At 41.6% G+C, this 13,662-nt stretch overlaps 1 protein-coding gene across 3 annotated transcripts in view; it reads right to left on the bottom strand.

Annotated features, from left to right (window-relative positions):
* Vwa8 (von Willebrand factor A domain containing 8) overlaps positions 1-13,662 on the bottom strand; it is a 324,208-nt gene that overhangs the window by 205,028 nt on the left and 105,518 nt on the right. For all 3 annotated transcript variants that reach the window (XM_063274157.1, NM_001427283.1, XM_039094044.2), the window contains exons 13-14: positions 2,331-2,491; positions 455-568 (exon numbers count right to left, since the gene is read on the bottom strand). In XM_063274157.1, coding sequence (XP_063130227.1) covers positions 455-568; positions 2,331-2,491 — 275 coding nt within the window. The remainder of the gene's footprint in view (positions 1-454; positions 569-2,330; positions 2,492-13,662) is intronic.

Below are 13,662 nucleotides of genomic sequence, written 5' to 3'. Positions count from 1 at the left end.
GATCTATGATGCCTCTGGGACACCCATCGTTATGCCCATGACCTGCAGTTGAGACAGTTATTTGAAAGCAGGCTAAGAAGACAGTAGGGCTTGGAGTTTTAAGAAGTATCAGGCTATCCCATCCCCAGGACACCAAAATAAGCCATTCAGTTATTGTTCTGATTGACTCTAGTTTAGCTAAAAATAAGGAATGTTACTTTCAACTTAGCAGTTAGCGAACAGTAAGAATAACGTGCTCAAGGGCTGGCCAGATGGCTCCAATGGTCAAGGCGCTTGCTGCCAAGCCTCAGGATGAGTTTGATCCCCAAGACCCAATTGGAGGAGGAAGACAGAAGATTCCCTCAAGTTGTCCTGACGTCTGTATGTGAGCTGCAGTGTGTGCACCTACACATCCATGCACATACAGTAATAAGTGTTCAAAGACAAGCTGACAACAATGTACGACGACAGTGACCTGTTCTGTAGCTGCTCGTCCGTCAGTTGTAGCCGCTCCTTCAGGCACAGGTACCTGTCTTCCCTCAGCAGCCGAGATCCATCATACAGGCTGAGCTCTCGGTCATGGATTAGTCTGGTGGGAAAGGGGTTGGAGGAAACAAGTTAATCAGTGATGTTAGGAGAGGCAACATATCACCAGGCCAGTCACTGCTGGTGGGCAAGCCTAACAGTTTTGTTAGGTGTACTTTTCACAACTGAAACTTACTGCCATTATGTTATCCTCCGCAGACATGCTGGACTCTGCAGAGAGCAGTCCCAAATGTCAGAGATGGGTCTGAAGAAGAGGCATGAAGAAGGGAAGGAGGAGGTGGGAGACAAAAACAGCTAACCGAGTGTCTCAGGCCAACCATGGGGCATCCACTCATGTGTGAGCGAGTTAGTGTACACTCCTGAATCCAATGCAACTTTTAAAGGCAAAGTATTATTAAAATGTTCCTACTGTTGGAATTTCAGGATTTAAGATATCGAATGCCTCTGAAATAACTCCATTGCTCCTCCACATGGCAGCCCTGAAGAAACTAGCTTTCCATACTACCTAGGGCTCTACTGTTACGACCTGCAAAGGGCAAGGACTAATACAGAAGCTATGAGTACAGGCAGTGCAGTCTGGAGGACTTGGGTTCAAGTCTGACATGCTGGACAATCAGAAAAGGGAGAACCATTCCATCTCTCTAAATTTTACTATAAAATTAAGGCAAAAAATAAGTAAGACAACAATGCCAACCTCATATAGTTGGTGTGAAAATGGAACAAGTAATTTAAAATAGAAGCTTAGTGTCATTGCTCAGCCTTGACTAAGTTCAAAACTCCAGCCTGAACCAGTGATTTCAAGAACTGCTCGGGATGGAGGCCAGGCCTCGTACTGTCACAGCTCCATCCTGCAGGTGACCGGAGGCTGACGCTGGAGCCTCTGGCTTAGCACAGTGCAGCCTCCTGTTGCTGTTGCCGCTCTTTTGTCCTTGCTCTGAGAGACAGCCAGCAAGAGAGGGCTGAGTCTTCTCTTATTTTGTATCCACATTTATCTGTTTGGCAGAGAATATTAAATTATGTCTACGAAATGTGGTAAATCACCAAAACTTTGTGATTACTATTTTTAAACCCACACAGAGTGAATCAAGACTAATATAACACATCTGCAGTCTCTCATTCCACCCAGTGCCTGCATCTTGTCAGCGATAGAAACTGCGGTTAGCTGGTTGAAGAAATGGCTTATTTCACTTATTTGACACTTCCCAGTAAGTCAGATTAAAAAGTCATGTAGCAGAAAAGGAATGAAAAGCATCAGTAACCTCTGAAATGACACAGGCTGGGACGATTTTCCACAGAAATTAGACAGAATCTTCCGACATTAAATTCTGAAAGGCTGGAGGTTTTTAAATGTGTGGATAACTGATTCTCCACTCAAAATAAGGAAACAATGGTTACAGAAATGGTCATATCTGTGCCAACTGAGTGAAATAAACAAACATGGACATTTTATATTAAATCTTTTTCTCTCAAGAAATTAAATAATAAAAAATATTCCAATACGTTCATCTCCAGTGCAGTATGGGATAACGTCTAGGTGGTACAGCTAAGATAAAATGGCAGCCTCTCCAGCTGTGTGGCTTGTTGCACATACTGATCTATGTCCGTAAGCGTTCAGTTCTTACCCAGCAAATTCTGCCACAGAAGTAGGGTTTGGAATCTGATAGTCATGTGTTTATAACCAAATGTTAATAATGTTTTATTCAACTTAATATTTTTTTAATTCAACTTAAATATAGACTTGTAAATTCCTCAGAACCTGAAAACTCAGTGTTTAGGTTGGCATGGAGACTGACTGTGATGCAAACCTTTGCAATACAGCCAGCGTGCCAGCGTTGACTCGGTGGATGCCATCCAACAGGACCAGCTTGCCTTCCCGAGCAGCGCTCACAAGGGGTGAGGAGCGCCAGGCAGTGTCACCGTTGGGGAGCGTGTACCGCTGCTGTAGCAGGTCCCGAGCTGTCATATCCTAAAAGCAGGCACCAGCAAAGAATATGCAGAGTCAATGTTAAAGATCTATGCAATGCTTAGCCTTGTAGACACTTCTCTGCACACATCTGCCCTTGTACAGCATATTTCAAATAGCAATCAAAAAGTCTCCTCAAAGCCAAAGGGAACATCACCAGAAAGGTTTAGGCATTTTCCCCTTGTTACATTATTTGATTAATATAAGAATGAGGGTTCCCGGGGCTGGGAATTAGCTCAGTGGTAGAGCACTTGCCTAGCAAGCGCAAGGCCCTGGGTTCGGTCCCCAGCTCTGAAAAAAGAAAAGAAAAAAAAAAGAATGAGGGTTCCCCTCTTTCTCCTTTTATTTAGTACCCCCTTCCTCTTTCAAAAGGATGACAGCAGTAATTACCACCACACTTTAATGGAATCAAACGTCATCCCTGGACTCCTACAGGATCACAGTGTGAGTGTCTCTTTCACATTGAGAAGCCATGCGTTCAGAGATTACTACTCCATCCAGCATATGTGTTTCCTTTTGAAAAGCCCTCCTAGGGCCGGTGCCTCGACTCCTTGGATTTACAGAGGCTAATCACGAAGGAGACCAGGTGGAGTGCAGGAACTGAGAAACAATAGCACAACACTTAAAAAGCAGCCTAAGGGCTCACGCGTCACACTAGCATTGAAACAGTGCAGCAAATTCAAGCAAGCCGGGAGAGCTGCACTGTGTAAAACTACAGTAAAACAATGTGGTGCCTTAATAGGAACAGAGTTTCCTCCTGTGTGTTCATGTTGAGAAGGATGTCTTATAGTTTGGGATGCACTTTGTGCTACTGTATCAAACAAAAATTAAGCCTGTACCATCGCCGCTATTCAAAAATTTATACTCCTTTGTAAGTTCTGTTGTAAATGTTCCTAGTTTGATATTTATAACAATCTCACTAAAACCAAGATTAAGATCGGAGTCTTTATTTCTTCCAATGGTTTTCCTATCGAAAAGGTACTGATTTCAATGCTTTATGACCTGGTCCTAGGACATAGAGAAATAGAACTGGAACTGGGCTGGAAGCTTCATCGCTGGAACCAGCCCTCACAGAGCGAGAAGGTGCAGTGCAGGCTACTGGAAGAGAACTGTCATCAGCAGTGTTACTCAGCTGTAGGTCCGGATGCCACACTACTGACTACAGGTGTGGCCACTGGTGCAGCACTGGCATGTCTGTCATGGAGGCAGCCAACTGCTTTATTTCATTTGTCGTTTCTGGATTTGGGGCCTGTTACACAGAAGGTAATTCATGACTGGTACTGAAACCCTGGAAGGTCTTAGATCCTAGTAGGGAAACTACTGTGGTGTGGTTTGGTTCAATGGATGTGATGTGTCTCCTAGGTGAGTATGCTTATATCAAGAGCATGAATCTGTGAGCCTTGGACACATAAACTTCTTTTTTGCAGTGGTCAATGGCGAATACAGACTCATAATTGGTTGAAGTATTGAGAATAATTGAGTATTGAGTACTCAGTCATAAACAGAACTCCTTCAAACAGCAAGAAATACTGCAGAAGTGGGAATAGAAAGAAATATTAAGGTCAGTGGGAGGAAAGAGGTGTAGAATGCTAGCTTCCACAGATGGCCCTGCTCTGACTGTCTGCAAAAATCTATACAATATAGGCCATCAACATCTTTTTGTGGGGGAGCGAGTCTCATGGGGTTCCATCCTTCCCTGAGGATATATGGATTCGGGCCGACAGAAGCAAAAACATTTTCTTTGGTGGTGTAGCCACTGATAACATGTCCATGCTCCTGCATGGAATCACATAAAATTCATTTGGGTCATGTACATCACCCCCAAATAAGAGAGAAAAGAGTGGAAGGGAAGCTAGTTAGTAAGATGAAATCAATCATCATAGGTCAGAAGGGGACAGCACAGGCTAACAACACCAAGGTGATCAAATGAATTCTATACATACATGGAAATGTCTTAGTGAAATGCACTATTACATGTGATAATCAAATAAAAATAGGTAAATACATCTACCATGAAAAGGTAATGACTTCAGAAACATAGTAGGATTAAATTATCAGGACATTTTTTCTAGATTTATGTATTTTATGTATATGAGTGTTTTGTCTGCAGGTATGTATGTATGTATAGCACATGCAGGCCTGATGTCTTCATAGGTCAAAAGAAGGCATTAGATCTCCTGAAACTGGAATCATAGATAATTATGAGCACTGGGTCCTCTACAATATTAACACATGCTCTTAACCACTGAACCATTTCTCCAGTCCCATGAAGGCATTCTTAAACATTCAAATTCAGGCAAGCTCCATAACCTTAAAATGCTGCTTTGGACATGGTATCAAATTTGGCCTTATTCTTTGTTCTTTCTAAGAATGGCTTTCATAGGCTTATATGTCTGAATGCTTGGTTTCCATTGGCAGTATGTTTAAGAAGGATTGGAGGTATGGCCATGTTGGAGTTGGTATGTTGCTGAGAGTGAGCATGGAGGTTTCAAAAACCTAAACCATTCCAGGTTTGTGCGCCTTCTCCCTACCTGCCCCTGCCCCACCATGCTGTGTTTGTGGATCAGATTTAAGCTCGCAGCTACTGCTCAAGCACTATGCCTGTGGTTATTTTCCTGACCATGCTGGTCATGGAGTCGCCCTCCAAAGCTATACAGAGGCCCCTAATTAAATATTTTATAAGGTGCCCTGGTTATAGTGTTCTGTCATTGCAATATAAAAGCAAGTAGGCCATACTTTAATAGTAGTGTCCCCTCCCCCCCCCCTTTTTTCTTTTTTGACAAAATATATTAAGATAAAACAAAAACCATCACATAAAGGCTGGGCAAGGCAACACAATAGAAGGGAAAGAGCCCCAGGTTCATCACAAGAATCAGACTTGTCCACACACTCAGCAGTCCCATAAACACTAACCTGAATGCTACGGTGTACACTAGAGGGCCGAGTGCAGCTCTTGCCATCCCTGTGCTGCTGCTTTAGCCTGTGAGTTAATGAGCCCCGCTCAGTTGATTCAGAGGGCCTTGTTCTCCTGGTGTCCCTCATCCTGCCTACTTCTTGTACTCTTTCTGCCTCACCTTCCAAGGAATTCCCTGAGCTCTGAGGGGTAACAGCACTTTTCAATTCAACAATTAATGTATATTATTATACAAGCTGTGTGAGCAGTTATCACTTCATACTGTCACTGAGAGCTAACCACAGCCAAGGCTAAACTTGGCCTTATCATCAGTGAGATGGTGCACAGCAGGGTAGGGAACTAACCCCTCAGGGCTGGGCTACTGAGTGCTAAGTTGTTCTTGTGTAGGAAAAGTTAGATGTAAATCAAAAGTGTATCGGTAGATCATTTTCATATTCAAATCATTTTAAAAATCAAACATGAGTATATACACATATAAAATGTATACATACATAAAATATTTTTAAATATTAGAACAAATTAACTTAATACTCTTAACATTAACTATTCCAGACAAAATATTCACTATAGAGTCCCATCACATACTGTCCCAGAGATGTTAAATGAACACGTGCCTTGGCACAGCGATTTCAAGCCCAGGCTATGTTTCAGAAATAGCTGGAGAAACTCTGAAGCAGCACATATGTGTAGGCTCTGTCTCCCTTAAGAGTCAGATTGAATAGGTCTAACCTCCCTGTTTTTATTAACATTACATTTGCAGCCCTGCTACGTCTCCTAGGCAACACAATCTTTTATAAGGAACGAAGCTAATGTGAACCTGAGTTTCATTTATTTACGCCCCTCCTTATTCTAATAGTACTTAACGAGGTTGTACAAGGACAAGCAAAATGTGCAACAAAGCACCATAAACAAGAAGGTGAGGAAGTAAGTGGGTAAGCTTGTGTCCTTTAGGAACCCTTACTGCTTGGCTGGAAATCTACCTGCTGGGAGGTGGAATGCTTGCTCTGTATGCAGGAAATTTGCATGCATGACCTCAGCACTGCCTGGGCTGTGGGATTATGCCTTGAAAATGGAAAATTTTCAACAACAAATAACAACAACAACAAACAAAAACACACTCCTACTGGATTCAGAGAGGTGGTGGTGGGAAGGTAGCAACATGACATCATGTTCCCAAAATGAATGGATGCTGACTTTGAAAATCCCAGGTCCACACTGAAAACTGGTAACACACTGGCCGAATTCAGCTCTAATCTTGGTTTTGTTCCCCAAAAGTGAGACAAGGAATATCCTGCCTCTGGCATAAGAAGCTCAGTATCTCAGGACGTTGCTTTGTTGGGGGTTTTATTACTGTTTATTTGTCAGGAGAAGTAATTCTTCATTCTCGACCCAGCATATCCTGAATCCTAACTCTGTGCAAAATATTAAAACATTCCATATGGTCTTCATCCAAAAGTACTTTATTATCAAGTTACTTCACACCCTGTTTGCAATGCCCACCTCACTGATGTAAGTTAATATTCACTAAGAGATGAGAGAGGGGCCAGCACAATGTGCTGTACATCTCTACCCTAGCAGCTGGTAAGCTCCTTATAGTGACTGGAACAAAATTAGAATAATTATTTGCTGCTATATAACAAACAAGTTGTAACAGATCAATATTAACCCATGCTTCTACTTCAAATCACATCTACAGACCAGAAGTAACCTTCCTTTATTAAGTCTTCAAAACGAAGGATGAACGGCATTTTGCAGACTAGCCCAGTTCCTTTGATCACCTCAACTTTCTGTATAACTTCATGAAATCATTCATTTCTAGCTTATTGCTTATTAATTTAGAAAACTCCACAGAGAAAAAGTATTCCCTTTAATACGTGCTGCTGACTTTCATAAGTCCCTGTACTGAAAGATAAAAGTCTAGCCATTCAAGGAAATAGTTGGCTCCATTTGCTCACAACAGTTAATATCAGAAGTTACAGGCAGCTGTGTGTGTTATTTTCTGTTGCATTAAAATTCAAGGGCAGCAAACTAAACATCCATAAACTGGACCAGACCAAGTGCAATCAAAGGCAAAACCTGAATAGTTAGGAATAAGAATTAGTTTCAGGTAAAATACTCATTGGTAAAACATGAGATTTTTCAAGTGTGGTTTCTTTTAACATCTTGTTTGTTCTTTTTTTTTTTTAAAAAAGATCTATTCATTTACGTATTCATGTATATAAGTGCTTTGTCTGCATGTATGTCTGTATACCAAAAGAAGGCATTAGGTCCCATCATAGATGGCTAGAAGCAAACATGTGGGTACAGGAATCAAACCCAGGTCCTCTGCACAAACAGCAAGCGATCTTAGCTGCTAAGCCATCTCTCTAGCCCCTCAAATGTTTTCACATATAGGCCATTTGGCTTTTAGTTCCCTGTAATTGTTTTAATATTTTTATTTAACGTGTACATATGTAGGTACAGTGATTTAAGTGTACATGTGTGTCTGAGTTAGGGATTCCATTGCTATGAAGAGACACCATGACCAAGGAACCTCTTATAAAGACAGCATTTAATTGGGGCTGGCTTTTGGGTTCAGAGGTTTGGTCCATTAACACAAAGGCCAGAAGCATGGCAGCATCCAGGCAGGCATGGTGCTGGAGGAGCTGAGAGTTCTACATCTTGCTCCAAAGACTGTTGTCTTCCAGGCAGCTAGGAGTAGGGTCTCAAAGCCCACCCCGACAGTGACACACTTCTTCCAACAAGGCCACACCTCCCCAAAGTGCCACTCCCTGGGGTCAAGCACATTCAAATCACCACAGTGTATGTATATTTTTATTCTTCTACCTATATGCATGTCAGTAAATTGAAAAATGAAGATTTCTTAAACCTGCTTTTTAGAGGCATCTTGGAAGCACATTAATAAAATGTTAATTTTTGCATACGTTTTTAATGCCCCTGAAACCTTTGAACTTTTGGCAATAAAAATTTAGCACTAACATGTCACAGAGCCCAACCATTTCCTTTTCTGCATTTCCTCAAAAGCTTTACAGCAGGACATTAAATCTAGCTCATTTAAAAGCTATCATTGTCTAACTTCAATACAGCTCCTTCATTCAAATTTCGTGAAAACACCCGCACCATCTCCTAAGGTCTGGTGTCCTATTAAACTCTGCTTTTGAAGCAGAAAAAGCCTGCTGAAAAGGAATTGTATCTCAATAACTGCATTACATGTATCCGAGACTATAGATTTGAACTATAAAGTAACAGTATGCTTCAGATACTTTCGGGATATTGCATCTAAGCTAATTTTTCCAGCATATTCTTAAGAGATCCAGACACAAATCAATAAGATAACTACGGGTGTTTACAGAGCAGCTGGAATTAGGTTAGAATTAGTTTCAAGTTAAATGTCATTATAAAGAAAACTCTCAGCACATTTCAGCATATAAAGAAAAGTTAACTATCTCCCTTTAAATATAAATACTAACATTGACATGAGAACTACAATTTTACACTACAATGAACATGTAAAGAAGTAAAATGACTTTGGCAAAAGTAGTGTATCAAAGTACATACAGAGTAAGACTTCACTCAGTTTAAAATGATGGCTTTGTCTGGCAGGGCAACAGGGTTTCGCTATGCAGTTGACTTGGAACATGATTATGCAGTCCAGGCTGGATTATAAAAATCAGGCTGGCATCTACGATGCTAACTACTTCATTTTAAAAATGGCCTCTCGGTCCCCAGCTCCGAAAAAAAGAACCAAAAAAATAAAAATTAAAAAAAAAATGGCCTCAATTATAACTGCTTGCTACTGCTGCTGTGAAATGTCTTTAAATACACAAATGAAATGTAGCCATCCTGGGTAACTAAGCACTCTCAGCTTGTCGGGGATTCCAGTTTCATTCTCAGCACTTACGTGGTAGCTCACAACCACCTGTGCCTCCAGTTCCACAGGACCAGACGCTGTGTGTGGTCGCCACAGGCAGCAGGCGAGCACACGGTGACTCACATGAAAGCAAACGTTCAAACATAAAATAGAAATATGCAAATCTTTTTAAAATGTCCTAGTTAAAGAGATTATATCTAGGTGGATATTTGTTCTTTATCACTTAAAATATTAACAGTGGCCATTTGTCATTGCTTATTTTGGTAAGAATTATATGTAAATGCTACCAACTATTTTGGTTTTTGAAAGAAACTAGCTATAATTCTGTAAGCTAAGTCTACCAAATATACAGATAGAGATGAGTAAGAGATATAGACAGATTAAATACAGAGGTAGATATAGATGCTATATAGATGTAGATGCAGACACATATAGACAGATACAGATATATAGATAAGTATGGATGATATAGATAGATTCAGATATATAGGTCAATATAGAGTTACAGATATAGACGTGGATATAGATATCCTATCAGTCATATACACGCCGAGAAACTCTTGTTTTCAGTGAATAAAGGCATATATTAAGATTAACTGATAATTTAAACTTCCAACTTTACAATAGGGATTATGTCTCTATCAAAGACAGGAGGCGACACAGGATTGTGTAACACAGATGGTAATGACAAGACCTTGTTTACAAAGCCTAAGCAAGCTCAGGGAACAGAGCACAGGGTGTGTCAACAACAGTTTTCCATCCAGTATGAAGTACTGCTAAACTTCCCTCCCCATGCTCCTCCCTCACACTCTTCTTTTAAAGAACTCCTCACCTGTCACATGAAACTAAATGTTTACCTTTATGTGCATCGTGATATGTTAGCATCACAAGTCTGCCATGGCTTTCTCAGCTACATTTCTGTGGACAGTTCACGGAATTCTGAAACACCTCTATCTATTGGAACTACTAGGATCTACTTGGAGATAATCTACTCTGGTTACAGATTCACTTCATGAACACAAACAAAAGTCTCGGGCTGGTGGCATGACTTTGTGGGTAAAACTACCTGGTGCGCAAGCCTGGCAAGTGGAGCCTAATACATAGAACTTACTGTAGAAAAAGAAAATGGACCCCCCCACACACTATCCTCTGACCTACACACATGGGCACGTGCAGGCACATGCGAGCGCGCGCGCGCACACACACACACACACACACACACACACACACAAACACACACACAGTGAACATGTGTGAGCACACAATGACACATGTGCACTCACCAACTCACCAAACACACAGTAATTAAAGTTTCTCTTGTTATAGCTAACCAGGTCTGTTATCTTATTAATGATGGATCCAACTGAAGAAAATATTACCAAAGCCTCAAAATAAAAGACAGCCAAGGTCAAGAGTGGGTGCAAATAATTTAACAAGTTAAAAGAAAATGTGTAATTAAATTGTCTCCTGTCATTCTTTCCAGATGACATGGGCTAGAACGCCTTCCTTCACGCCTTTGCAGCCAGTAGTCTGTAAGCAAGCCACGCTCTACTAAGCAAGGAAGGTGACAGCCAGCAGGGGCAGCTGCTCTTCTAAGGGCAGCTGTCATTGAAACTTCCCTGGACCTGTCATTCTAGACTGGGTAAACTGTCTTTCCCTACGCTGTAACCTACTTAACTCCCTGTAATAAATCTCTCCTGGTATTAGCCTAAATGACTACTGTTGTCTACAGAGAACATCAAAGCATAAGGATAGCAATAATGAGAAAGATCAACTATTAAAGAAAGAACCAGACTTTGCCCCCAACTACAAACTCCATAGAGGAACAGATAGAGAAGTGCCAGCAAATTCTAGTATAGAAATCTGCACCAACTGCCTTATGGGAGATTGGTTTTCAAAGTCAAATATTAAGGAAGATTAAGACTTATGAAGGTATGTGATTACCTAAGCATGTAAACTTGGTATTCAGCAAAGACATCTATGTTATGTCATTTGATCAAACTCGAGATCACCCAAATTCCTGCTAGTCTGCCAGTGTGAAAACCAGCATCCTTGAAGGGATAGCATTTTTAATTGTGCTATTTTGGGTAGGGCTATAATCTAGTTTTGTAGTTTTCTTATCATTGGTGGCAAAACATGCCTTTAGAATTAAGTGAGGCCATGCCCAGCACTGACAGACATTTTTAAGGTAGCCAAATGTGAATCAGCACCTAGAAGCAATACACGTATGTGACTGTGGTTCAAATACATCATAGTACTGTTTAACAATAGGGATGAATGCTTTGAGAATTGAGTCCACTAGCAAGTTAATCATACAAATAGCATCCACATTACACAAACTTAAATCAGATAGCCTATCATGCAAGTTGGCTGTATGTGATTATATACATGGTACATATACTCCTAGAGCATGATGATCAAATAACATGAGATGAACTGTCATTTGTGATCAAGTATTATGGACATATAACACTTTGTTCTATATCTTGAGTGTCTGAAAGCATATATGGTGTGATTATGCCAGAATCACCAAACGTATATTATTATGATGGTGTGAGGGCTATTATGTCACCAGACAACAGAAATTTAGTTTAGCATTGTATAACACCACATAATATTGATCGGGGGGGGGGGGTAATCTATGCTAGCTTGATCATTTAAAAGTAGTCAACATTTTTAATTTATTTATTCATCAAAGCTACATATACAACAGGTTGAAAGCCTATGTGTGCAGGCCACTGTTCTAGGAGCCAAGAGCACAGACACTAAAAGATGAGCGTGCAGTTCACAATCCAGGGAACAGTGAAAACAGACAAGAGAAGGCACGCAGGGACATGGACGGCAAGACACCACATACTGCTCAGTGCCACCCAAGGAAAGGTGACGTGACAGCAGATGAACTGGTGAGTCAGGGACACTTCTCTAAGGACAGTCACCTTGAACCCTACTGCCAAAAGCAAGCAGACATCAGAGTGAGGCCATTCCAGGACAAGTGAACAGAACGGGCTGTAAAGAGGGCCTTGACACAGAAAAAGCCAGACAAATGTAATCTGGATGCAGCCAGTGAAAGGAAGCACGAGTAGGAGGCTCATGCAGGAAGAGGCTGGGAAGGGCACTGGGGGTCGGGTCAGGTACAGCAGGGGTCCTCAACCCTGGCTGTCCCTGCAATTTAAAATGTTCAACTAGACCTCACCTCACAGTTATTTTTCAGTGTCCTGGGGGTATGTCCTGTACTGGGAAGTGTTCTGAAGAGCCCTGAATGGTTCTAATAGACAACCTCATTGGAGGAAGAGAGCTCATAAACCCGAGAAAAGAAGCCTTGGTATAAACTCTGAACATAATGGAAGCCCACTGGCAGTTGTGACAGGGCATGTCTGATTTACTTCTTGGGAGGTCATAACTCCCTAGTGAAGGGCTGTGGTACAATGTATTCCAATTACTCATGCACAAATGCTCAAGTGACATAACATTATGTGCTCTTCACAGTTACGAAGTAAAAGTCTGTCTGTCTGCCAAGTGCACTCAGGACCCAGGGATGGTACAGGAATTACAAGGGATGTCTGTGCTTCTGGCAGATTCTGCACAAATGGTGGAAGACTGACCACCAGCTGTTGGCGGTAATGAGCATGAGAAGAAGTCTAAGCCCTGTGCCACAGCTTCAAAAAACTGACAACTTTTTTGATTGGCTTAATGCAACCCTTTGACCTTTTCCTCACAAAACTAAAGTTGCTGTCCTTGCACTCCTCCTCCATGGGGAAGCGCAGGAAGCTGAGCATCTGGTTACTGGGTTGGAAAGAGAATGCAGTGATCCTTAGGGGGTTGCTAAGGAGGACTGCGAGAGTCTGCCTAGGGAAGCACACAGGATGCAGTGATGGTTAGGGGGTTGGGCTGGGCAGCACTTGACAAGTGAGCTGGATAAACAGCAGGCAGTTTCCAAGCTGCCCACCTTCCCACCAGTCAGCACCACAGGCACCAAGTCCCTGTGCAGAGGTTACCTGAGCTAAGCTTCCTAAATGTGAGCGAGCCATGCAAACCACAGGAAACGAGCAGGAAGCATCCATCACAAGCGCGGTCTAAAATCCTTCTTCATTCAGGTCTTTAAATAGTACTCAGTAGAGTGTACAGCAGAATCTGTCCTGACAGCAGCTACCACCTCAGGTCCCAAGAGTCCTCAATTCCAAGTTCCTGGAGACACAGGTGGTTCTGCTAAGCATTGCCCTTTCCTGATGGTTCCCGTAAAAAATTTCCATTTCTAACAGCCCTATTCTGACTACAAGATTGACTCCCAAATCAGAAATAACTATATTTAGAAAATGAGCCTGAGTAATTATTATAATCGGGACAAAAAGAAAAAATATAGGCAGGATGTTAAGAAATCTCAGAAGACAC

Source organism: Rattus norvegicus, chromosome 15, assembly GCF_036323735.1.
Source record: "Rattus norvegicus strain BN/NHsdMcwi chromosome 15, GRCr8, whole genome shotgun sequence".
Taxonomy (NCBI): domain Eukaryota; kingdom Metazoa; phylum Chordata; class Mammalia; order Rodentia; family Muridae; genus Rattus; species Rattus norvegicus.
The sequence above is the reverse complement of the archived record's forward strand: the minus strand, read 5'-3'. Positions and strand labels throughout refer to the sequence as shown.